This window comes from Mesocricetus auratus, unplaced genomic scaffold (genome assembly GCF_017639785.1).
Source record: "Mesocricetus auratus isolate SY011 unplaced genomic scaffold, BCM_Maur_2.0 Super-Scaffold_4256, whole genome shotgun sequence".
In the NCBI taxonomy this organism is placed as follows: Eukaryota; Metazoa; Chordata; class Mammalia; order Rodentia; family Cricetidae; genus Mesocricetus; species Mesocricetus auratus.
Window position 1 is genome coordinate 31,862,501 of NW_024429182.1, and position 27,457 is coordinate 31,889,957.

At 42.7% G+C, this 27,457-nt stretch overlaps 1 protein-coding gene across 1 annotated transcript in view; it reads left to right on the plus strand.

Annotated features, from left to right (window-relative positions):
• Positions 1-6,959: 6,959 nt before the first annotated feature.
• The window catches only part of Glis3 (GLIS family zinc finger 3), a 407,081-nt gene continuing 386,583 nt past the window's right edge, over positions 6,960-27,457 (plus strand). Inside the window, 3 exon segments of the mRNA XM_040745944.1 lie at positions 6,960-7,284; positions 7,287-7,415; positions 7,418-7,471. Of these exon segments, the coding sequence (XP_040601878.1) occupies positions 7,086-7,284; positions 7,287-7,415; positions 7,418-7,471 (382 nt within the window). The 5' untranslated portion in view covers positions 6,960-7,085.

The window sequence follows — 27,457 nt, forward strand, 5'->3', positions numbered from 1 at the left end:
AGGACAGCCTCCAAAGCCACAGAGAAACCCTGTCTCGAAAAACCAAAAAAAAAAAAAAAAAAAAAAAAAAAAGAACACATTTAAAAAGAACAGTGCTAAAAATTGAGTTGTGTTAATAGATAGAGATATTCCATATTTTGGTTTCTCTGTCAGAGCATGGCTTGATTCTTGGGGTGGATATATACACTCTGCAGCCAGGAAGATCTAAAAAAATTAATAATTATCATTACTGTTTATTTATAGGTGTGTGTGTTTTGTCTGCTTGTGTGTTTGTTTACCACAGGCATGTCTGACGTCTGGAAGGCAAGATGGGGTGATTTTTCTTTTCTTTCTTTCTTTTTTTTTGTTTTTGATCTCTCATACTGAGTTACATACAGACAGTTGTGAGGTGGTTTGTGGGTGTTAGGAACAGAACCCCGGTCCTATGAAGAGCAACCAGTGCCTCTTTTTTTTGTTTTTTGTTTTTTTGAGACAGGGTTTCTCTGTGTAACTTTGGAGCCTGTCCTGGAACTTGCTGTGTAGACCAGACTGTCCTCGAACTCAGAAATCTGCCTGCCTCTGCCTCTCGAGTGCTGGGATTGAAGGTGTGTGCCACCACAGCCCCTGCCCCACACCTCTAGTGCTCTAAACCTCTGTCAGGTCGCTCCAGACCCCATTGTCAGTTGTTTTGATGCTATTGGTTGTTCAGTTGTTACTTATCAGCACAAATAACCAGTTGCTCTCTGTGGAGAGGGATAGATGGCAGTGGTTGAAATGTAGCTTTGTATTGTTTGACCTTAAAAAAAATAAAGCTGAGGCAGAGGCAGGAGGATCTCTGAATTCAGGGCCAGCCTGTCTACAAAGGGAGTTCCAGGACAGCCAGGAATAGAGAGACCTTGTCTCCAAAACCAAAACCAAAACCAAAAAAAACAAAAACAACAACAACAAAAAAACAAAACCAAACAAAAACATAAAATGTCAAGCTTTCAGATCTTTTCTTCATTTTACACTATTTTGGTGTTTCTTTTACTTTGTTTAAATTTGGCTGTACCCATAGCTGCTGTTTGTAGGTGTTTGGGTCATCAAAGAGTACAAATGGTTTTCTAACACTAGGTTTTATTTCATTTTATACTGACTCACCATAAAATGCAGTGTTTATCTTATCAAAACACACTGTGTACACACAGATATGTACACCTGCAAAGAAATGGACTAGAACAGTTCTTGACTATTACTCTTGATGTATTCTGATAGCTTTAAATATATTTCAGTCTGTTCTATTTGTTTTAAATATTAAAAAAAAACCTACTTTACCTGTTGAGTAACTGACACCATAGGCCTTCAGGGGATTGCTGCCCAGTTTGCAAAACACTGCTTTAGAGCGAGTAATTTGGGAACTGAAGGCCTGGAAATGCAGCGTATTCCCATCTATGCTGTGCTGAAGCATGGCCAGTCCAGGACTGCCTGGCTGGACATCCCTGTTTGTGCTGAAATGTTTGGGTTGCAAGTTCATTCTGATTTCTTATGATGATTATTGTTTGCACTGAGTGAACATTCTTTGTGGGGCCACAGGTTTCTAGAGCTTTCTGTACTCATTGATGAATTAGCGACTGAGGTAAAGTAATGAGACACTTCTCAGTAATTTATTGCTAAAACCGGTGACACTGGGTACAGTAGGGTGCATTCAGGTGTGGAAGGTGCATTCTGGGAGTGGGGGAGGTGTTACTAGCTTCACGGTTGCTCTCCAGCACAGTCTCTCTGAAGAGTCTGACTTTCCACCAGCTGTTTGGTCTGTAGTCATCACAGCCACTGCCTGGGTCTTCAGAATGTTGCTTCTGACTTTCAGACTAGCGAGGAGGGGGTTCCTGGACTAGATGGCCACTCCATCTCCTCTTCTTCTTCCCTTTGGCCTTGGCCATGCTCACCCACACTGTGAACTTCATAGCTACAGACTTTAAGATGCGCTGTCAGTTGTCTTCCTCCATATGCTTAAGAAAAATTATCTTCACTTTAGAGAAAATTTGTAAGTATAAAATTTAGTGTAGTTACAATATGTTGGTCATGAGTTAGCTTAGAGTTTGGATCCACAGATAACAGCAAAGTCGTGGGTTCTGTTTCAGGCTACCATGTCTTTTCTAAGTGCTCTCTGAAAAACTTGGTTAAATACCTGCTGGGAACACTCAGTTGTCTTATTAATTAGTGGTAAAACGAGGTCTCTGATTTCATCTTACCACTGAGTGTGTTGTTTAACGTCAGTAAAACTAATGTTCATAATAAATGTGGTAATGTTCTTACCATCTTTATCAGGCCCTGAGAAGACTTGAGTGAAAAGATCACTACACTTCTTGAAGTTTCTTCTCTACAGCTCAAATATGAGTTTCTTTTTGTGAAACTTCTGTGGCTTTGTTGGTTTTAGTGCATACAGTTAGGAACCCACACAAACATTCAACTACGTCCTGCTGTGGCTCCATTTACCACTATATAGAGGACCTTGCAGTTTTGGTCTACAGAAATGATACTGTCCACATCCGATATATTTCCTCCATAATATCCTTCTGCTTCATGGGCTCATGTTTGCACTTTCCTCTTGTTGAAATTGCAGACAAGAATCACTCTGATTTATTGGTGACATCTAATATAGCTGTGTTTATATTGTTGCCAATAAAATGACTTACATGATTGGTTTTTGTTTATACAGTCTTTACTGAGGAGTCAGTCACCTGTGTTAGAACAAGGTACATTCTGCTTATTAAAATGAACTCTTGGAGTATAAGAACACTCAGCTCTATCTGTCCTTGATTAAATTGCCAAATCTGCTTCACACTGCAGCCGTGCATGAGAACACCTTACGTTGGCCATCAATACGTTTTCGTTTGTATATTCTTCTGGCTACAAAAAGCCATAACAGGAGAAGCCCAGGAGAATAGCATGGTCCTATTAAATGATGAAGGCAGTGAAGTTGAAATGACAGAGCTTAATGAAATTATACAATCATTAACTCAAAAGGGGACAATTAAAAGAGTAACATATCATAGATGGCTTGCACACATACACACACACAAATACCAAATGCATGTACAATGTACACATTTGCTTATATGCATATATGTAAATATGATCATATTCAGGGTCAGTTTGCTTCCTGACCATTATTTGTGCTTCATTAGATTTTTTTTGTGCAGGGTAAGAAATGCTCTCAGCATAAGGAATGGAAAATATAACAAAGGCTAAATGTAGCCTAAGGAAATGAAATGATGTATGAAAATTAATAATTAACTGGCTCATCAGATGAATTATGACTCGAGATGAGTCTATTAATGGTATTTACTAAGAAAGCCTTTGGCCGTAAATAGGCATTATGGAACTTGTTTCTGGAATTTTCTTGACTAGATGAGTTAACATTGCTTGCATTTGTTTAATCTCTCTTAATTCACAAGGATCAGGCCTGGAGCCCTGGGAAGAAGGTGGAGTCATGATTTTATACTTTGATCAAAGTTAATTCTTTTCCAGAAAATGAGTGGCATTATTAAATGGTTTTCTACCTTAGTTTCTTTAGGGGTTAAGTCATTTCCTCTCTGACCTGAATTATGGGAGTGCGTTTTAAGAGTTTGAACGTGGTCAAAAGGAAAGATTTAGTAACTCATTAGTAGAGTGAACATTTTCACTGTGAGACTCCATGGGGTATAAAAATCTAAATATGGCAAAATGTCACATGAAAAACCTGAAATTTGTATTTCTGGATGCTCTTTGTCTTTTCCTTTAGAAATTCTTTGTCTTTTTCATTGGTTGTCTTTAGTGGAGTGGGCATAAGATAGGAGAAGCTTGTGGAAGTTTTTAAATGAAAAGAGGAGGCTGGAGAGATTCCTCAGTGGTTAGAGGCATTAGCTGCCCTTGCAGCCACATGGCAGCTCACAACTGCCTGTACCTCCAGTTTCAGGGGATCTGAATCTTCCTTTGGAATCTGTGGGTACCAGTCAGGCACATGGTGCAAATAAAACACTAACACATATGAAATATAAGTACATACATCTTTGTTAAAAGGAGGGTCTCTCAATGAAATTTTCCTCATTAAGTTTAGGATACAGGTAGCTGTAGTTTTTATTTCTTAGCAGAATATAAATTTAGTGCTGCATTTGGTTGTTCTTGGCTAGTGCTGTCTTTGTCCATGGTGTTAGGGGAGGCTGGCCCTCCCGCCATTGCTTCAGTTGGGTTGGTAAAGAATGCCACTGTTTTTACTCCTAAGTTTATACAGTCCCTCCAGCTTTAATTGACAGAGAAGTAGATTCTACATATTAATTTGTTATTATAGTACACGAGTGCTTTAAAAATAATAAATGATACTCCTTAGGAAAAACAATGTCAAGAGAGTCCCTAGTGATGGTATTCATATTTCCCAGACTTCTATGGATGGAGAACTCTGTCCAGGGAGCTTGTGATGTAGTCTCAACTCCTTGGCTTCTTCAGGGCTTCTCAATTGGACATGTGTCTTTCCTAAAGTTGAGTGGTTTAATCCTACTTTATTACTCAGTGGGCTTGAGATGATATTGTGATCAATGGCTTAGCTCAGAAGTATATAAACTATTACACTGTGAGTAAACTAAATTGATTTCTAGGTACTAGTATCTAATGCTCAAAAGATTTGTTGACATAATTCGTGTGAAACCTTTAATTTTAGGCATGTTTCCCTGTAGAGTTTCTTTCTTTTCATCTCATATTTTCCATGTTGTTTCTACCTTCTTTCCTTTCTCTTTACCTTTTCCATTCATGTACAACATAATGGTATGAGTGCATTATGCGTTATTCTTGGTTCCTCACTTTTCCTTCTTGCAGGTCCTTTTTTTTTTTTGAGACTGGGTTTATCTGTAGCTTAGGAGCCTGTCCTGGAACTTGCTGCTCTGTAGACCAGGCTGACCTCGAACTCCCAGAGATCCGCCTGCCTCTGCCTCCCGAGTGCAGGGATTAAAGTGCGCCACCACTGCCCAGCCTCCCTACTTGCAGGTCTTAATGACCAAGCCTAATGCTGGAATACTTAGTGATGTGTTTCTGATCCAGATTTTGATGAGAACTACTTGTATATGATGCTGGTGCAAGAATTACTCTTTCAAAAAGTAAAACAAACCACAAATGATCACAGTCAACAAATCTGAAGACACTTGCCACCTGGACCTGGTTTAACTGACTCCAGTCATTTTGGACCGTTCTTCATTTTCAAAAATTTGCCAGTATGGCATATTCATTTGCCTTTTTCCCTTTTTTGGTAGCTACTGAATAAATCCTTACTCTGCAAGTTCAGAGTTCTCAGAAACCACCATTTTATCAATGCGTGGAGAATGGATAGTGACTTTTGACTCTTGCTCAAGATCAGCCAGTCAGTGGGTGAAGGTAGTGGTTGGCAGTACAGTGTAGCTCCACATGCACACAGCAGATCTGCTCACAAGAGACAATGTGTGGGGAGTTTCCCATAGTCGAAGAGCAGACTCAGGACCAGTTTGATAGCAAGCTCTATTCTTACTGTTTCATAGTCATTGAGTCATGCAGGTTTGAATAACTTGGGCTCGTCTTTCCATGGGACCTACAGCGGCAGGGGCAGTACTAGTGGTAGTTGTATGACAGAGGGAGTTGTTGAGTGTCTCTTTGGATTGGCAAAGCTAAATGTCATCAAAGGATTCAATTCTTGGCAAAGCAGAGTGATAAAGACTATACTCCGATTTTTACATTTGAACTACAGTATACAAAGTGCCTCACCATAGCCCCGAGTGGTAAATTTTGTGGAAAGCACAGTAAACATTTAAGTATTTTTTATCTCCTAAAATGATGAAAGAAAACAATATCCTTGAGTAGCCTTTCCATGAAGACTTGTGCAATCATTTCTTTTGTATCTTTTGGAGTTGAGTTGAAAATACTTGTTCAAGACCTCACGTGGATCATACAGGGAAGAAAGTCCCAAGACTTACCCTATTGAGGACATATGGATATTATTGACTTGTTCTTGGTCTTCATTTCCTGTGTTTGTTCAGCCGAGGCTGCTTCCTATGACTGTCTTGTCTCCATAAAAGATACATTGTGGCTGTTGCAGCCATATTCAGTAGAGGTAACACAGTGTCACTTGGTCATCTCCTTGGATCTACTCTGGAGAGTGAGTTGTTGGGCCTTGGGGGAGACTTCCTTTGTGATTTAGACCTAGGGGGTGTTGATGTCATCACATACAAGTAGAGGGGCACTCTGTGGACACATTTGTACTTTTTTTTCCTGATCTCATCAGAGGCTCTATAACGCAATGGTATATATAGTAGGTTTTCTGGGAACACACTGGCACCCCACATTTATTTAAGAGCTCCTATCCAGGAGGTATTGTTTATAGTTTTCTCCCTTCACACATGCCCCCCCCCATATGCTTTTCTTGCTCCATAACAAAGGATCAACATGGATCTCAGGTCTCGATGCTGCTGTTAGTATTTAAATATAAGGATCTATGAAAGCTAAATTCCCATGTCTAGAGTTCTGATCTGCAAATCTGGGCACTATGAAATATTCATCTTAGAATGAACATCATGCTGGCTTTATATTTGTTGACTGGGAACTTCAGAAGTTTAGTCTCACAGCTCCTAAAGGCCAGTGTTCTTTGTTTCCAAATACACATTACAGGGAAAATGAAGTGTGTGGACAAGTCCTCTGGGAATAGAGTAAGTTCCCCTAGTAAGCGGTCTCCAGTGGACTGGTGGTAGCTGCCGAGAGCACCACATTGGGAAGGACACAATAGCCAACAGAAGAATGCAGTGACCCATATAATCCATGCCTCCCATGAATACAGAAGTAGAGTCCTTGCTGAAGAGTTATGTTTTTTATGATCTTGTTCTGTGTAGGAGGAGAACTTGTCAACTGTGTTTCTGTTTTGCCCTGGTATATATGCTATACGAGTTGAAAAAATTGCTGTATCTTTTTTTCAGTTGGTCTGGTGTTCCCACAAGTTCACCGTTCCCAATACCTGTATTTGGTTTTGTTTTAAACAGACTTATCACCTGTCCCATGGATAAGTTACTTGACTTGCCCTGAGTGAATCAGTAGTGCTGTTGGATATTGACCTTCTTGGCCTCAGGGCTTTCAGAATGAATGGAAGGTCATGTGGCATGAGTCTCCATCGAACATCAAGAACCCCACAGGGGCCTGGGTTGCTCAGTGGTCAACATATTCCTCCCATCAGAGCCCACTCAGGCACTCCGGGCCCCTCATCCTGTGCCAGCACACCCAGCCCCACTATTGGAAGTCTCGCTAACAGCCTCCACCTGAAGATGTCCTCTGGAGAAGGGTGGCTCCTCAGAGCAACATGGCCATGAGCCCCCTCCATCTGCCTGCCCTGAGCCCTAGGAGACAGTTACTCACCAATGGGAAGCCTCGATTTCAGGCCACTCAGACTGGTGGCATGGCAGCATCAGTTACTCTAAACACAAACAGCAAGAATTTGGAGACCACTTTTCTTCAGATCCCGAGAAAGGTAGGGTCATCATCTTGGAATCCTTTAAAAATGGGAATGTTTTATCTCCCCCATGTCTGTTCCCCGCCAGAGAGTTCTATAGAAAATATATGTAATTCAGCGCCAGAGTCCAAGTTCACGGTCTCATGCTTGGTAAGGGGTTCGGTGTGCCCTTGTTATGTGTGTATAAACGCTAGGTACAGTGTGTGGCACTGGGAATGTGAAGCAGAGCGGGAGGTCAAGCAGAAAGTTCAGCTTAAAAGGGAAATAGCGAGGAAGGCGATGGCAAGAGGGCAGGAGCAAGGTGATGCAGCCTGTCTTCTGCATGCATTGCTCTGGCCTGGCTTATGGGGCTGCGGGATGGGTTCTACAGGCTATGGAGGACAGGGCTAACCCAGAACCGGTGCTGGTGTTAGAAGTCTAGGAGAAAAGGAAAGGATTAAAACGGAGACATTGTAATAACCAGTAAAGTGAGGAGTAAGTGGACGTAAATAAGAAAATGAAGAGTGAAATCAACAGAGGGAATCAAGCTGGAATAATACATAACCCACTCCCCCTCATACTGGGGATTGAAACCATGGCCTTACAATGACAAGATAGGTAACTGCTCTACCAGTGAGCCCTGTCCCCAACAAGAATGATAAACAAGTATTTAAATTTTGTGAGGGACTAGAAAACTTGGTTAATTTGAAACACAGAATGCATGTTTGACTCAGTAGTGATTGGGTTACCATATATTTCAAATTAAAGATTGGTTGTTGAGGACTGATAATGTATCTGAATGACACTTTCTCTAGAAACTGGTGTGGACTTAATGAATGTATGTTGCAGATGGCATGCATGTTTAGGCTAGGAATAAAAAGAGCTTGTATCCTACATGGTTACAGCTTTTTTGTAAAATAGCACTGGGTATATTCCTTAAGGACTTTATCATTTAATATTAAATGTTTGTATTAAAAGTTCTTGTCCTGCTCAGTAGAGTAACTGGCAGGCTTCTGAACAGCTGCTTACCCAGCTAATCAAAGTGAATAATGATTTATAATAGACATGTAGCCAAAGACTTGTTTGCCTTGGTGTCTGTATAGTTTGCTGCATGGAGTATTTGGCATAAATGAAGAGATTAAAAAACAAAACACAGCAAGCTGGGCAGTGGTGGCACACACCTTTAATCCTCGCACATGGGAGGCAGAGGTAGGCGAATCTCTGTGAGTTTGAGGCCAGCCTGTTCTACAAAGCTACACAGGGAAATCCTGACTCAAAAAAAAATCCAAAAAGAAAAAAGAAAAAAAGAAAAAGAGAAAACAAAACAATAAAAACAACAATTGTTTAAAAACCACAACAGTAAACATACATGTAGCTTTTGTATTTCTCTTATATTTTCTTATTATCTTTTTTTGTTATTCATCTTCAGTATAGTTTCTGTTTGGAATTGTTTGCACTCCTAGAGGTACTAGTATTTAAGTTCAGGTAAAGCTTTCCTGGGGGCCCTTTCCAGATTAGTCTATCACTGTTAGACTGCAGTGCTCATGGGATTGAGTGCTGTTTCTTCCTATCAAATGTCTCTGATGGGTTTTGGAGGGAATCCAAACTCAAGTCCCCATGTTTGCATAGCAAGCGCTTTACAAACTGAGCCATCTCCCCAGCTCCATCTGGCAACCTTTGAGAGGGCTTCATGGATCGGTGGATCTAGAAGGACAGTAGGATATCTAAGCACACATTTGGAAAGTGAGGTGCTACCCTCGTGACTGTACTCAGATGTGTGTATGAGAGAGAGTGAGTGTGTTCATGCATGAACTGGCATGGCATGTATGCACATGAGGGAGCTTTCTAGCATTTGTTTTGGATGGGGAGAAAAAACACAGCCCTAGCCTGGAGGGATGATAGGGTGGGGAGGTTCTGATTACTGCCTGGTTCCACATGGCTTGGAGGTGTAGAGTTTTAGAAGAGCTGATGCAACATATGAAGAGTCATGAGTAACTCACCAAGAAGTAGGTATGTGTGAGACTGCTTTGACCTTGGGACAGTATGTAACTCAAAGAATACCAGTGGAAGCTCCAAGAAAGAAGCTTGAGAATGTATATGTGAGAGAGAGAGAGAGAGAGAGAGAGAGAGAGAGACAGAGAGACAGAGAGACAGAGAGAGAAACAGAGATAGAGAGAATGTATAGAAATAGTCTTCTTATAAGGAATTTGCTAATAAGGTAGCCCAGGAGAGGGGGTGATTTAATTCCAGTCAGAGCTGAGGGCCTGAGAACTAGAAGAGTCAATGGTAGAGTTCATGTCCAAAGGCCAGCAGGCTCCATACTCAGGAAGAGCCAGTATTTCAGTGTGAGTCCAAAGGCAAGAAGAAGAAACCAATGCTCTAGTCCAAAAGCAACCAGGCAGGAAAGGGTTGCCCATCAAGTAGAGAAAGGGCCAACCTTTTGTTCTGTTTAGATCTTGGGATGGTCATTGGATGTAGTCTCTCATCACCAAGGAGGGCAAGCCCCTTCCTTAGTCCACTGATGTAAAGTTAATCTCTCCAGAAACACCCCAACAAGAACACCAAGAATAATCTCACCAAACATTTGAGCACTTTCTAGTTTAGCTAGAGTCACACAAAGTTAACCATAGTAAGGCCACATTGTTTTAGGATGGTGTGTAGAAGAGTCTTTTCTGAGTTTCTGGAGTGACTGTACTAGCTCTTGGGACTGTATCCAGAGAATTTAAGTTCTTGGGATGTTACAGAGGAATGCTGATGGGAACTGTAGATTTGATGACCCTGTTTCTCTTGATTAAGACTTATATTCCACTAGCCCAGGAACACAGATAACAGTGGCCTCAGCATCTTATGGTCTGGATTTCAAATGGTACCCTGAGGTCACTGGGGTACCACAGTGAACTTAAAGCATCCTAGGACACTTTAAATTTTGAGGGAATCAGAGAGACAGATACACAGCATTCTTTGCCCACCAGGTAACCTTGCTAGCAGAGGGAGACACTTTCCACAGTCAATTTCATTACCTTCCTTTTGGTGGTCTTTGAGAAGCTACAGTCTCAGGGCAAGCAAACACTTTTTCTTCCTGTTCCAAAAACATTCTCGCCATAGCCAGAAGGTAGATAAGCAAGCGTCCATCACAAGGTGAATGTATAGGCGTAATGTGGTGATCCAGGTATACTCCGTAAGAAGGAAATTCTGGCACATTCTTTAACACAAATATATCAGCTTCAAAAGCATATGCCTTTTATGAGCCCTCTTGTATAAGGACTTGGAATGATCAAGTTTATAGAGATGGTGGTGGTGGCTAAGAGCTTGGGCAACAGGATTGAGAAGCTAGTAATCAGTTAGTTCAGAGATTTGGTTTGAGGTGAGACACTTTTGGAGTTTGGTGGGTAGCTTACTTTTTAATTTTTAAAGTTATTTGAGTATTTAACATTTGGGATTTTCTTTGAGTGAGTCTCAAAAACTGACCTGGCACTCACTTTATAGCTCAGGCTAGCCTTGAATGTGAGGCAATTACCTCTTGTCTCTGCCTTCTAGTGCTGAGATTACAGGTGTGAGTCACCACACTGGGCTATTTTAGGTAGCAAGTAGATGGGATCAGGCAATGAGCATGGTGAGAGCTGCCTTATTCTAAGGTTTGTGAAGTGGTTAGGGAATACTATTGAAGCATGTATCCCTCCTGTAATGATGCCAGTTGAATCAAACAGGTATGCTATTTTTCTTTTAATTTATGACTGTTACTTTTTAGAGCTGCTAATAAGTTGCTAGTACATAAATGCTGTTAAGTGTTAACACCCAACTCCTGAGGCTGTTAGGTGTTTCTGTGGGCCTGATGGAACCATAAAAACACAGAGACACCCAGCTAAATGGCCACGTCTTCCAGTGCCCAGGGCCTGTCATGAGGCCGTTTTTCTTATGGGCTAGTGGTGGCTGTGCAGCTCTGTACTGTCAGGCCTGGGATGCTGCAGTGTTCCTCTTGGCTGCACAGTGGCCACCTCAGTCCAATTCTGACCAGAGTCTGCCTTCTGAGAAGAGGGGGGAGGAAGGATAAAAGGCAGAAAGAGAAAGGGATAATTTCCCTCAATTTTGTACGTTTTGAACAGCTTCCTGGGAGCCCCATCCAGTCATCTCCAACTAAATTAGGCAGTCATTTAGTAAACTACTTCTTAATGACAGAAGTTCATTGTTTGGTCTTGGTGTTTTCTTCTTCTTCTTCTTTTTTGCATTTTTTTGTATTGTGTTCTATTGTAACTAAATAACTAGTTAATTAATATTTTTTGAGACAAGGTTTCACTATATAGGTGTGGATAGCTTGGAACTTAACATGTAGGCTGGCAGGCCTTGACCTTAGTGATCCTCCCGCCTCCGCACACCGAAGTGCTGAGTTTACGGACATGTACCACTGCACCTAAATAAATAGATTTGACTTTTCAGCGTTTTGCCACATTTATCTTTTTGAAGTACTTTGAACCACTTGAAAATAAGCGACAGACACTGTGGTGATATATTATTTATGATTTACTAAAACTTGCCTGAGGATTCAGAAAGCAGAGTCAGCCTCAAGCCATAGATATCAGGCAGTGGTGGCACGCACCTTTAATCCCAGGACTCAGGAGACAAAGGCAGATGGATGTCTATGAGTTCAAGGCCACCCAGAACTATGCAATATTGAATCAGTCTAAAAGAGTAACAGAGCTCACGCCTTTAACCCCAGCACTAGAGAGGTATAAAAGGAGCAGGGTCTTCAGTAGTTAGGATTCTGCAACAACGTTGAGGAGAGCATAGCAGACTGGGATTGCAGTCTGAGGTTTGGTGGAGCCAAGATCGCCTTTCAGTCTGAGGTAGAGGTAAGAGCTAGTGAGTGGCTGCTTTGTTGTTCTGATCTTCAGCTTGAACCCCAATATCTGTCTCTGGGTCTTTTATTTTTCATGCAACAAGACACTGTGACATTTCATCTTTAAATTGACATTCTTCATGCATTTACACATACAAGTTCATCATAACTGGGGAAGTTAATTCAGGCAACTGCATCATTTACATATAATTATATCTTAATATCTATTCCATAATCAATAATTTTGCATTACTTTATATTTTATTCAAACATTATTTTCTCTCTCCACTTACTATCCAAGTGTCCTTTCTAGCTGGTTTTTAGATAGCTTTAATCAAGTTTGAGTATATTGTATATGGCTATCACAGTACTTCAGGTTCGTTTTGGTAGTCCTCCAATTCCCCCTACCCCTGATACATTTGTCCTTTGTGGCAGGTCCAGGTTAGCTGTCTTGTTGCTCAGGCCAGTTTTCCTGGCCATTTCTTCAGCATCTGATTCAGGTTACTGCAGCTGCTCTAGCTGAAACGGTGAGCCCTAGGTTCAGAAGGAGGGACCCTGTCTCAGAAATAAGGTTGCATAGGGTCAGCAGAAGATGTCCAATGTTAACCTCTGGACTCCACACCCACGTGCAAGAGAGCACACCTCCTGCCAAACTAGAAAGGAAAAATATGGAATAGGTGATTAGTGTATTACACCAGTAAACATCAGGTGCTCTTTGTCCTGGGACTCAGCTGGCAATCATGATATTGTCATCAGATCACTGCGTTGCAGACATGTTTCCTGTCAAAGCTAATTGATTATGTCCCACTCATTAGTCTCTCAGAGCTAACCCTCTGGTCGGTTCTCTTTGCTGAGTGTGAGGGTGGTTTCCTGATTTTATCAGACCTTGTGTAGTTATTAGCTGGTGTTTTCCTTTCAGCAATTCAATGACAAAATCCTTGATAGATGTGGGACATAAGAGAGGGGAAGGACTTGTTTAGCTCCCAGCTCAAGGGACTTCTGTCTATGATCGTGAGGCATGATGGTAGAAGCAGCTTGCTCACTTCTGTATGGTTCCTGGCACTGTGGCCAGACCACACGGCAGAGGTCCTGATCATAGCTCAGAGCTGGGTATAACCTCCCCTCTCTGCCCTTTGTGCCCAGTGTCGGCCAGCTTGGCAGTATGTCCTGATTTCTATGACCTCCTCACAGAATACCCCTAGCTGGGGCAAATGTGCTGATACACAGCCTGTAGGGGGATTTTGGGTTCAGACCACAGCAGCTGTCAAGTGGAGCTTCTCCCCATCTCTTTAGTCTTAGGGATTCTTGCAAAAACGGGTCTCTGTGACTCATTACTGCCACAGTTTTTTCTGATGCTCACATTAACCCAAATATGGCCAGAGGAACCCTCTTGAAGTCAGTTCCTGTGTCCTTTAACCATGTTCCCATTAAATACTTCCTGTTTTCGCCTCATTTGTACTCCCTGCCCTGGACCCGAAGTCACCCACTTTCACCCAAATCACAAGTCTCTTGTCGTGGGGCATGCTCGGAGAGCTGTGTGAAAGGAAGGACATCCTTACTCCTCTCAGATACTGTCACTTCCAAGCCCTGCCCGCGGTGAGAGTTAGGGCAAATGAGCTGCTTTTAAAACTCATCACTGTGCTCTTCTTCGCTGAAGACCAGAGAGAGCCTGGGTCGTAGGCATCAGAGTCCTCTCTGTTCTGCCCTACAGTAAGGGAAGGGGCTACTTTCACCTAACATTTCTGAAGTAGTAGAAGTTAGTTTTCAAGTTCATTGCTGAAAAATGATGTATGGAGGTGAGCAATCCTCTGTTGTCTGCACCTCAGAGGCAGCATGGGAGGGAGCCATTGTGCGCACGGCAACTTGCTGGCCTGGCTAGGGCTTGTGAATGTGGAGTCCCACTTATGTTGCGCCAGTGAGGACATTTCCTTGCTTCCTGGTCCATCAGAACTCGGTGTAATTAGACTTGTAGAAACTCATTTTTCAAAGCATTTGGGAAATCAGTTTTATGATCTCCACTTTAAGCACATTTGACATGACTATTTAAATATTTAAGACATTTCTGCATATGTAGTACCCTGAGGACTGTATATTTGGGAAGATTTTCATTATAAAGGTTTTTATTTTACCTCAGGCCTTCTGACATTTCTTGTTGGGCTTGGCTGTCCTTGGAGACAAAAGGAGTTAGTTATTCATTAGCATTTGTGGGTTATTCATTAATGTTGGTTAGAGAAAAACAGAATAATATCAACAAAGGACACCAAAGTAATTGGGATTTTAAAACTCTTTGGTGTCACTTAAGGCTGGTGTCTCTTGTAAAGACCTGGTTCAGGAAAGATAATGTATTATGGGAATCTGGGAGTGCTAGCACTTACTGTGGTAAGATAACATATCCAATTTTGCTTCTATTTTATTTTTTTAATGCTTGTTAAGTGTTTTCTTTGGTCAGAGCCAGGAGTTCAGGTTAAGGATTGTGATTCCTGGGTGGGTTAGTTAGTTTCATGTTTTCCTGCTGCTGTTCGCTCATGAAGTTTACACGATTGCCACTGATTTAAAATGTTACTTCTCTATAGTATGCCTCTACTTTATTTTGAAAAACAACAGACAACAACAACAAACTGTTTACCCCCAGGGCTGCTGGGAGGAATGTAGCAATACTAGAAACACACTGAGGTGTACCAATATGGGGACCCCTTATTTGGAAAAATACAGTTAAAAAAGAGCAAAACACTTGGCTCTTCTTTTTTTTTTTCACTCCTGCTTTTAATAATTCATATTTCCTTGTGCTTCCAATGTGGCTTCCTGTAGAATTAGAGCAAATAAAGTTAATATTCCATAAAATCCTCCAAAAATAACCAAATCGACCAGAGAGTAAAGGCATTATTCCAGTTGAGGTGGCCAGAGTTTGCATTTCGTCTGACAAGCCAGGCAGGTGAAGCACAATGTTTACTTTTGTTTATTCCCTGGGCTACACAGGGGATAATTTGTGTGATTTATTGATGCTGGGTGTAAATCAAATTGATGATGAATTTCCAAGTATTACTGAATGGCAGGTACGGTTTGTTCCAGTTCAAAAAAGTGCTTTGTCAGACTTTTGTAGCATTCCACATTTACAAGAATACAGTGTATACCGTGAATAACCTCTCCCCTGGTGCAGTGTCATAGACACTGAAACAGAAGGGGAATCAGTCACCTTCAATACTTTCAAAGGCTGTTTGCTGTCAGAATTATACGGGGTTTCCTCTCTTAATATATAATGGAGGATTAGGCAAGATCTAGAAAGAAAGCAGCAGTTATCTCCGGAACAGGACTTGTGGTATGTCAGCCATTGGTAGACTTTGAGACCCGGTACAGCCAATGTGTTAGGGCTGATGTTAACTTCAGTTTAGAAGCGTGCAGGCCACTGCTGAGGGAGTCAAGACGACTCACCTGAGTTCATTCATCTAGGTGATAAGAGTCAGAACCGATGCTTCACGCAAGCCTGTCTTTCTCCAGCGTGTTTGGGAAACTCCATGAGGTTTGGGAAACACTGATGGGGCATTTTTGCCTAGGGCAAGAGAGATTAATAGATCATGCTGTGGGGGCCACACATCCAATGCCATTTGGGCACAAGAAATAAGTCTTTATAGGGAAAAATCAACACAAAATTGGGTGGCTGGGTATCAGAAGTGGATCTTGGAAGAGTTGGGAGAAGGGAGAGGTGCTATGATCAAAAACACATTGTAGAGAATTAAAGAAAATTGATTTTTAGACATTCATCCAGAACCTTTGGCATGCTGATTGCCAGGCCCTGTAGTACCCTGTCAGCAATCCTCTTGCATCTTTATCACACCCTTACTACTTCCCATGCTGGGGAATCAAAATCAATAGTATTATATGCTTCTCTTCTCAACTAAAATGTAAGGAACTATAAAGGCAATACAATGTACGATAAAGATACTGATATTAAAATGAAAGTGTTCCAGTATAGCTAAACTTAAAATCGGAAAGAGCCGTGAGACAAGCTAAAAGTATAATTAGCTGAATTTCTGTTGATCCCCTTAGGGACCTGTTGACTTGCATTTCAACAATATGGTGTATGAAATGATGGCGTATTTCTATAAAGATGGTGATGAGTCCTCCCTTGATTGGCATTGTGACTTTGGGTAATTTAGCATAAACAAGAGTCATGAAAACAATGGACTAAAGATGTAAATGCAGACCGGACTTGAAGGGGGCCAGGCTTTGCTGTATGACATATGTAGACAGTACACTGTGTGTGCGATGCAGCACTGACAGCTTGCTGAGAGGCCTCCTCACGTCTTAGGTGGAAGAAGTGAAAGTAGACATTAAGAAGGCATACCCTTGACTGACACAAAGACATGCTGGCCATGCCTCAGGTGAAGGTCTTGAGTTGCCCTCTCTGTCAGATTTAGTAGAAATGGGTGATTTTGTGTAGTGTGGGAAAGTTTGGAGTAAATGCTGGGGTGTTTCTGGGACTCTGAGGAGAACGTTACTGTAGTTATTTTAGTCTAGACAATTTAGTGCTAGATGCTTCTAGAGGAGTTGATTGTCTGAAAAAGCACAGGAGAGCTCTGAGATTGGTGCATAGACTGTAATGGTGGGAACCACCGCTACCCAAGGGCTGGAGGCTGGAAAGGAAGAGTGTGCCAGTTTCCAGAATCCAGAGTCTCCATACGGCGCACGGTCCAGCTGGTCATGGTGCCTCTGAAAACTGGGAAGCATCGCCTATCCAGTGACTCTTCGAGAACCAAAATAGTAGTTATGGGGTACCGTTATCGATGAGCATCACTGCCAGTCCTGAAATATCCTATATGGTTGTTAAATCATAATAACGGACTCTTCTCCTTCTCCTTCTGATTTTTAAATTGACTGGAGTATTAGGGTGTCAGGTGTAGGTTGAAATCAGTGAACCACATGTTCACTGAAGTTTGAAGTGTTTGAAACAAGCCCAGAGAAATGAAGCATGGCAGGACCACAACTTCCTTTTCCATGTGTTGTTTGTCATTTTAATCACCTTTTATAGGATAATGACAGTTAATACATAACATTATATGGTGTATGTTGCTACATATTCCAGATACTTTGTGTTATTACATCTAAGCTGCTTCAAAACTCAGTGAGGTTGGGACCATTGGGCTCACTGTTTTTACTGTCCTTCCTGTTTTATAGACAAGGAAACTGATATCTACTTGGAGCATTTCTTCCCCCTCACAGAGCTAGGGAGTGGCAAAACTAGGGGTTCCAAGCCTGGCACTTGGCTCTAGAGCACATACCTTAAGCCATTAAGAAATGCCGTGTGTGTGTGTGTGTGTGTGTGTGTGTGTGTGTGTGTGTGTGTGTGTACATGTGTTGTGTGATGAAATTTTTCCTGGAGAGACAAAACATACCCATCTACTCCCTCCAGATGTGTAACCTATGACAGATCAAAGTGCAGATACCACCAAAGTCCAACTTGGCAAACCAACGAGTTTCTTTGGTGTTACTTACAGGAATATGGGTGAGGGAATACTTAGAGGACTTAACAACAACCACATCATCAGGACTTAGCCCAGCACTAGTGACAGCTCACAAAAACTGGAAACCTGGAGCACACTGCATAGCCTGCAGGCAGCTCAGCAGGTTGAAGTGCCCTTTCCAGGTGCCTCAGTTAGTCTAAATGTCATCTGTCTGAGAGTCCTCTTTACAGCTAGACTGTGCTTATTCTGCCTGGGAGGGCCCTAGTGAATTTGGTAAGTTTCAGGGAATTCTTGAACCTATTTTTATTTTATTTTTGTTGTTGTTTACATCCCTGCTTAAAGAGCTGGATGGAATATTTCAATTGCAGAGGAGAGACTATTATATAGCATTCTATCCTTTCTTCTGTTCCGTACATCCTTTGTACCTCTCTTCCACAATGATCACTGAGTCTTGGAGGGGGCATAGGTGTTTGCCTATGACTAGGAAACAGGCCACCATGCCACAGTAGCAGTCACTTGTTCAGGAGCTTTGCCAGAGGTTATGAGTTGAGGCTGACAACAACAGTGATCTATTGGCATAAACACACACATTTAGAGGGCAGTTTGGCAAGAGCATGATACCCATCTAGTAAACCATACGTTTCTTCCCTGTTGGGATTTATGACTTCCCTAGCTTGGCTTCTCTCTTGTGGAGGGGGCCTCAAATCCAATTGGAAGACTGCTGATCTTACCCAAGATAGCTGAACGCCTTTTGCACAAGAAGGCACATGCTGCCTGGCATGTTGGTGTTTTCAGGCACACAGGGTACGTGACCAAACAGGATCATTGGTGACTGCTCTTCCCCAGCAGCCTGCGTACCCCTTCTGACAATACTAAAGCAGAGAGCAGGATGGGAGTCTCTAGTTCAGTCCCAGCTTAATTTCTCCATGTCATAAAGTCAAAGGATGTATATGTGGTGTCTTCAACAGTAGGGTTTTACTGTCTGGTCCTGACATGCAACCAACAGCAGTAGCAATAGCCTTTATGATTTGCAGGGCCTCAGTTGTCTCCCTGGTCAACAGCTCACATGAAGGTGGCTCATTCCTGGCACTGGAATTTTCATTCAGTAACCTTCTAGTCTCTTGGGTGTCCTTTTCCACCAATTTAGGGTACTTTTGGGAATTTGTTCGTTTGTTTCAATTAACACAGCTCTGGTATGGTTGTAAGGTAGGTGGAAGTACCATTTTTCTTGGTTGTCTCTCCGGTGGCTTTCCAAATCTGCAAAACCTTTTTGAACATAGGCAGGATGGACAGAGCAACATCCTGAACACCATCCCATAAAGAATAATAGTGAGGTTACAAAGATAACCTTGGTGAAGCACCATCAAAGTCCCTTGTCAGCTGTTATGAGGAGCATCAGGTGGATCCAGAGGTTCACAACCAAGAGGATACTAAAGTCAGACATTAGCAGGGTCTCATACAGCATGGAAAAGTTCCATCTGTTTCTGTCAATTTCTTCCTCTACAGATCCAAGTTACAAAGCATGGATAGGAGGTGCCAGCTTATATAGCTCCCTGCAGCCCCTGGTCATTGTCTCTGAGCTGTTTCCACATCCTAGAGCTCTTCTACAGAGCCTCCCTAAATATTTCCACACCTACTGGGTAGTTTGATGTCAACTTGACAACCATCTAGAGTCATCAGAGATAAAGTAGCCTTGAAGGAGAAAATATCTACATTAGATCAGACTGTAGGCAAGCCTCTAGGGCGTTTTCTTAATTAGTGATTAGTGGAGGAGGACCAGCCCTTGGGGGTGCCACCCCTGGGCTGGTGGTCCTAGGTTCTACAAGAAAGCAGTCTGAGTAATCCCTGGGAAGCAAGCCAGTAAGCAGCACCCCTCCATGGCTCCTGCATCAGCTCCTGTTTCCTGATTTCCTGTCCTGCTCCAGTTCCTGCCCTTACTGCTTTTGATAATGAACTGTTATATGGAACTGTGAGGAAAATAAACCCTTTCCACTGCAAGTTGCTTCTGGTCATGGTGTTTCATTGTAGAAATAGTAACCCTAACTAGGATAGTGGTCCTGACTTAATCTAACTCGGGGCAAAGGGGAAAGAAGGTCCTCTTCTCCCCAGCTGCACCTGCTGGCTCCCTCTGTTGGCACTGTGGGTGTAGCTTCAGCTGTTGCCCCTCCATGCCTGGTTGTTAGGGGAGTTCTTGATTGGGCAAACCATCTCTACCCTTAGCATAGCCTTTGCTGTAGGGAAATGTACCCTCCATAGCCTTGAGGGTGTGTGTTTATAATTACCCACCCTGGGACAGGCTTGAGTGTTTTTATACTTGTGTCTTTCTATCATGGATTTCTTCTGTAAACTGTTTCTCAGGCTTGAAAGCCATCTAGCATCTCCTCAGGACACAATTTGGCTTTTTATCAGTTATTTCGTTAGGAACTCTGGCTCAACACAATTCCTGCCACATTTATCTTGGAGTTACCCAGAAAGGCTCCTTCCTCGGCTTACCCTTTTTACTATCTCCTCTAGGTTTCTCTCTCATTCAATGAATTCTCTTTATATGCTGGTCTAAGACATTGAGATCTGCCAAAGCTTTTTCCGACTCCATCAAGATCTTGCCCCACTAATGGACTCAGCAAAGCCAAGGCTTCACACCTACCTAGAGGTCCCTGCTGGTTCAGCCTTTTCTTGAACTCCTCTGCGAACGCAGTTCTGTATGGCCCAGGGGACTTGGGTTCTAACAGAGCTTCTCTTACTCCTAGTTCCTTCAGTCACGTCTGCCCCTCCTCTGTGGTCCTCTAGTTCCTGATGTTTACAGGGACCACAAACGAGATAGTCTGGTGTTCCTCATGGCTCTGATAAGCCAGGGACTGATTTCCATGACACTGTCTCAGGTTATGCAACCATTGCCTTGAGGAGTGATGGGTAGTTACTTAACTTTTCTGCCTCCATAGCATCAGACTGATCCTCTCCACACCCAAGCCCCACAGCCTCACAAGCTAGGCTGCCACAGGCTCTTTCACAGCCTGTCTAACAGTCTTCCCTAACTCCAGCTTGTCAAGTGCCGAGTCTTTCTGGTCACCCTAGTTTTTTGCCTTGGACCATACTTAATGCCCCTGTGTACATACTGGATTGCAGATTGCCTTCTTTCTCCACTAACGTTTAGCCTTGAGGAGCATCTTTTACCATATCCCCCTCACCCTCTCTTTTATCTGATTTAGTTATCAAATCAGAGGCTAATGTGGATGATAGCTTCATCTCCCTTTCTCATAGAGTTGCTCCAGCAAGGGTCTGGGAACCTGAGAACTGAGTGCTTTCACCAAGGCAAAGTGATGATACTCGTCCTGCATCCCACTGGGAGAAGCAGTCACTAGGCAGTCACTGAGATGGGCTCACAGAGTCATGTGGGGGAAACAAAGCAGAATGATGCAGCTTGGAATCCTTTAGGAGGTGTTGGCCTTCTCTGGTTCAAGATTGAGGCACCTAATTAAGAGAAAAGGAGGCACATAGGTACTGGCTCAGATAGAACCACATCACTTAGGTCCTTGGAGATTCAGGTGGGAAGGGATTTTAAGTGTCACGGAAACTATTTGAAAGGTTTTCAGTTAATGGATTCAGATGGCATATTTTCCACCTTTGTAAAGGATGTGTGCTTCCTGTGCTGGGAACACACTAGTTGGAGAGAATGAATGCAGGAAGATAGGTTGGGTTAGTGTAGCCACCCTGCTGAGATAGATGGTGACTTGGTAGTGACAGAACATTTAGATTGAAGTTAGCACATCCAGTAGGAGTTGCTGATGGTTTCTTTTAGCACCAGCAAGAATGGGTAGGAAATCAGGTCTTTGTTTTGTACATACTTGGGGCACCTATGAGCCTGTCACATGGGCCTGCAGTAAATTGTGAGTTAGTGATCAACATGAGAGTGTTAACAGCATAGAGAGATTTGGTATCATGAGGCTGCTAAACTCTGCCCAGGGATGATGAGGATGGAGAAGCTGGCTAAGACCTGAGCCTTGGGGAAATTAAGATATCATGAGGCTTGAAAGAGGAGCCTAAGCTGCGGCATGCAAACACTGAGTGAGGTAGGAGGAAAGTCAGGGTAGAGGGTATCTTGGAAGCCATGCTAGGAAAGCAATTTAAAAAGGGATGCATGATTGGCTAAGTCAGATGGTAATGTGACATTAGGTTAGATGGAACCAGGAAATTGTGCATTGAATTGAACCAAAGGGAGGTCATTGCTGCCCTTGAGAAGAGGACAAATGTCATGTTGTCTGACTTACACACTCATTTCTATTTGAGCATTTGGAACATAATATAATTTTAGAGTCTGTAGAATGACTGGATAAATGAATGCTTGGATGGATGGATGGATGGATGGATAACTGGATGAATGGAGAGCAAGTGGGTAAATGGATGAAATGACAAGCTCTTTTGTTTTGTGTCGTCCAATCATTGTTTTATAATTTAGTTTTTATTCTTAACAGGGACCGAAGTCAAATGACTGTGAAGGAAGTATATGCATGACTTTTCCCTCTCTCTTAGTGGTGGTTGATAGGTTTGGCACAATCTCAAATGCTGGTCAACCAGAACAGTGTAAGCATCACCTCTTAAAACAGTGTTATGTCTAGTTTCAGGTTCTGGCTGTAGTTAACCTCTCTGCAGACTGAGTGTTTCCTTCCCTGGTACCCCCTGCAGTGCTGAATTGCTTGCATTTGTTCTTACTGTTAAGTGTTTGTCTTTCTCCATCCTTTGTGATGAACCATTTTGTTGGGTATAGTAGTCTGAGCTGGCATCAGTGGTCTCTCAGAGCTTATAGAACATCTCTTGAGGCCTTTCTGGTTTTCAGAGTCTCTGCTGAAAACTCAGGTGTTATTTTCATGAAGTGCCTTTGTAAGTGACTTGGTCTTTTTTCTTTTACAACTTTTAATATTATTTCCTTGCTCTGGACATTTAGTGTTTGGATTATTATGTGTGTTTATCAGAATCCTCTCAAGGCTTAGGGCTATGTGGAAGAGGAGGCACAAAGATTGTAAACCCTGCAAGTGGCAGGTGTCTCCAGGGAGACAGCGTCTTCTAGACACAACTGAACTGATGCATATAAGAACTCATAGAGACTGTGACAGCTCGCACAAGATCTGCACAGGTTCAAACCAGACAACATCCCAGCACTGCGATGTTAATTTTTTCCCCTTTGATTTTTCAAGGCAGGCTTTCTCTGTGAAACAGTCCTGGTTATCCTGGATCTCACTCTGTAGACCAGGCTAGTCCGGAACACACAGAGATCCGCTTGCCTCTGCTTCCCAAGTGCTGGGGTTTAAAGGTGTGTGCCACCACCACTGGGTAATCCCAGCACTGAGAAAGGGAAGTAGACACAGAGTCCCACCTCTGCCTAGGAGAGAGAGGTTACCTGCTTGGGAAATGAGAATTACTTTTCTCCAGTGGCATGAACTGGGCATATCAACCATATTCCAAGGCAGGCCCATGCCCAGGAGTCATTGTCAAATACAAAATGGACTCTGTGTTCTTTTTGTGGGCTTTTTCTTTTGGTATTTATTTTTTGTCTTTGTTTTTAGTTTTTTTTAAAAGTTTTGTTTGTTTTGCTTTGAAAGTGAGAACATGATTTGGCTGAGTTAGGAAGTAAGGAGGACCTGGGAGGAGTTGGAGGAAAAGAAAGAATATGATCAAAGTATATTGTCTGAAAAACAAAAAGTGTTTTAACGTGGCGAATTAACAAAGAAGTGAGGCTGCATCCCTGTCTGCCTTAGAGTTGCAGAGCATCTTCCAGCCATCCCATAAAATGCACTTCCAATAGGCTGGTTGGGGGGCTGGCTTATTTCAGGGCTATGTGCTTTTAGATGTAAATTAGCAAGAACCATCTTAATGTTGTGGGTTCCCACACAGTTCTTCCAGGTGCCCTTGGGTGTCCCAGTGAATTCACCTGGAGGCTCTGAGCTATTGCAATTCTGTTCTTTTGAAGCACACAAAAATACCTGGGTTCTGTCAGCCACCAACTACTGGCTTAAGGTGGTTCATATTTCCAGTGTGAGATCACACCACATTCCTTTCAGTGATGTCACAGCTTTCCTAAGTTAAGCTTTGGGGATTTGCTGTACTAAAAAACACAGTACCATGTTTTATTTTTTTCTTGTTGTTTTGTTTTTTAATGTGGAACAGGAAATAGGGTGCCAGAATCTAACCAAAATTCTACCTCTGAGAAGCTGTACAGTATCTAGGAGTATCATAGCCTATAAAATCGTGCTTATTTAAGAATGAATTAAAACTTTACTATCCCAACAATTTTATCTTTTTTTTTCAGGTTGGGACATAAATATTTACTAAATGATTTGCTTCTAAGTACTTAACACATGGAATCGTTGGTATTTTCCCTGCCTTAGAAGTACTAGAGTACCTGTACTGAGTTTCCATTGCATATAACTGAGAAAACTTGCAAACCCCTGATGGCTGCTCCTTAGGCCCCTGAGAAGAAACGGGAGAGGTAGGGCCCATCCACGATGCTCTCCAGCTTGAGCTTCTTGCTGCCTGGCATCTCTCTGCTCCTTGCCACTCATCCGTCATCGACGTACTACCGTGAGTGACTGGTGATTGAGTGAATTAGCAAAAATAGCGTCTGTCTATGGGTATTGTGGTTTCTTCAAGTGAGTATTCTTCTGAGGTGGCCTCCACGTCCCAGCAGCCACTCTCAGGGATGAATGGCAGGTTTACCTACTCTCTCCACCAGCAGTTCCAGGACTTCCTGTCTCCCTTTCTCTCCCTGCAGCACCACACCACAGCTCCAGGATAGGATTCCTCTGTTTAGACTGTCTAGGTCAGATACAAGGTTAAGGACATAGGCAGGAGTATTTCATGGCATTAGTTCATTTGTGTTTAGTTGTATCCCCACAAGAATGTGTCCTGAGTGCTACATGACTGAATCGTATGGGAACTTTGAGAAAGAACATGGCTGTTTGTGCCATGAGGATCTCTCAGATTACATAGAAAGTGTTCTTTGGAGAGACCACTATGGTATATACTGGTTGTGATGTAGTGTGTTTGGCCCTTAAAAAATGTAAAGAAGTTTGCATCTGTTGCTAAACAGATTATTTTTTTTTACAATAGCAAAATGAGAGCATGAGATGACCCACTTTTCTGGGCTTGGGGAGGGTCATGTGGTCATAGGTTTAGGATTTTCTGAACTTGGAGTTACACTCAAAGTGGAGGCTGTGACTACTGACAGAGACGGGAGGTAGAGGAGTTGTTGAGCTGCATAGCGTGTCTTCATTGGAGTGCTCAGAGGTATTCTGCAGGCCCAGAGTGCCCTGCGGTCTCTCGTGTTCTGAGCTGCTGTTCTTGGTTCCTGGGGATCCGGGTTTTCTCAGTTTTGTCTTCAGTCTTGTTCTGGGCTGCATGCGTCTGACTGGTTCTTTTGTCCAGAATCCACTGCTTTCCACCTCTTGCCCTGTCCGTTGTAACCTCTATCCATGTCCTAACCTCTCTCCGTGCCCTAACCGTTCTCTCTCTGTCACCATCCTCCCTCCCTGTCCTAATCTCCCCCCCATCCTCCCTCCCTGTCCTAACCTCTCTCCTGTCTCTCACCATCCTCTCTGATTTCTATTTCTGATTACCCCCTTTTCATTCTCAGTTTCTCTTTCTCCCTCCTCTCTTTGTCCCTGCACACTCACCCTTGGTGCTTCCATCATGACAGTGTGAGAGAAAAGTAAAAGCCCAGAGATTGATACAGGGGTTCAAGCTTCAAGCTGACCATCAGAAAAACAAAGCAGCCGGCCACTAGCTCTCACCTGTACCTCAAACCAAAAGAGCTGTGCTGTCCTCAGCTTGGCTGGAGAGTAAATCTCATGAGGCCTCTTTCCTTTTTCCTTTTATATCGCTCTAGTGCTGGGATTAAAGGTGTGTGATTCCCAAGTGCTGAGATCACCTTTGTGTGAGCTGTTTCTCTTTTAGGACTGGGTCAATTTTGTGTAGCTCAGTGTGGCCTTGAACTAACAGGGATCCATCTGCCTTTGGCTCCTGAGTCCTGGGATTGAAGGTGTGTGCCACCACTGTGCAGCTTCTACAGATAACTAGTGTGGCTGGTGGGGTTAAAGTGTGAATCCCCATTGCCTGGCCCTATGACTTGTGACTAGCTTTGCTTTCTGTACCCCCCAGGTAAATCATAAATAGTATATCACCACATCCTACTTTGCCCTAAGGCAAAGGGCCACAGAGAGCTGGGAATGTTGAGTCCCTGAGACTTAAGTGATATATCAAAGCTTTGGAATAGTTTTGGGTTGAACTCATAAATAGCGTTTCGGTGGTCTGTGTGGATGAATTTTATCATGTGTTAATTAACCAGGACTTATTGCCTCAATTCATTTTTTTCAGAATGCCATAGAATTTTCAGCTGGCTTGTACATGCTGATGATGTCGCATTTGAGTACCTTTATCTGTAGCCATGTTCCAAGGGTGTGGCTGTAATCTCTGCAGCAGTGCTGATCTGTGGAAGTGTGAGGGCCTTAACGGGAGCCATACACGTAATTTAATATATTAGTAGATTATTGAACTTCGACATTACTGTTGCTCAGTAGCTATGTGTTTTGGTGGCTGCTATGTTAAACAGCACAGCTTCAAGTTGCCAGATCATAGGTCCTTCCTGCCATGAATGGCCTGAAAATATTCCTTGAACATAGTCTTCATAGAGTGAAGAGTGAATGCGGCAGACATAGTTCGTTGTCTTTACTCTTTACTCTCTGGGGGCCTGCCACCCAGCTCCCACATAATCACACACAGAGACTTTTTCTTGGTTATGAATGTCCTGCCTTAGTTTGGCTTGTTTCTAGTCAGCTTTTCTTAAATTATGCCATATGCTTTTTTCTGTTTCTGTATATCTTCACTTCTTACTCTCTGTATGGCTATGTGGCTGGGTGGCTGGCCCCTGGGGTCTCCCTCCTTCTTCTTTAGCTGTAGTGATATATTATTTATGATTTATTAAAGCTTGCCTGAAGTTCAGAAAAGCAAAGCATCTGGCCACTAGCTTCTTACCTCTACCTCAGGCTGAATGGGTAGACCATATCTCCAGGAGCTCTCACTAAGTCTTAGACTGTAACCTCTCCTCAGCAGGTTGGCGAGTGAATGCCTCCTTCTAAGACCTTGCTTCTATCTTATATACTTCCCTAATGTAATGTTGGAATTAAAGGTGTGAGCTGTAATTCCCTTTTAGACTAATTCACTCTTGTGTACATCTGGGCAGGCTTGGACTCACAGAAATCTGTCTACCTCTTAATCCTGAGCCCTAGGATTAAAGATGTGTGCCACCACCTCCTAGCTTCTGGCTGCTGGGATTAAAGGTATGTGCCTGGTTTCTAAGGCTTGTGGCTGACTTTGCTTTTCTGAATCTTCAGTCAAGGTTTAATAAATCATAAGTAATAAGTCACTACATTTATCTCTTAGATCTCTTCTCCCCAGATTTCTCCTACTGTTTATTTTCTCTGCTTGCTGTTCCCATCTATCCTTTCTCCTGTCTAGCTATTGGTTTTTCAGCTCTTTATTAAACCAATCAGGTGCTTTAGATAGGGAAAGTAACCCAGCTTCACAGAGTTAAACAAATGCGACAAAAAAGAATAACCATACACTTTTGCACCATTAAACAAATGCTCCACAGCATAAACACATGTAATACATCTTAAAATAATATTCTACAACACACAGGTGCTTTATGAGGAAGTTGGGCTTGGGGGTTCCCTTAAAGTTCAA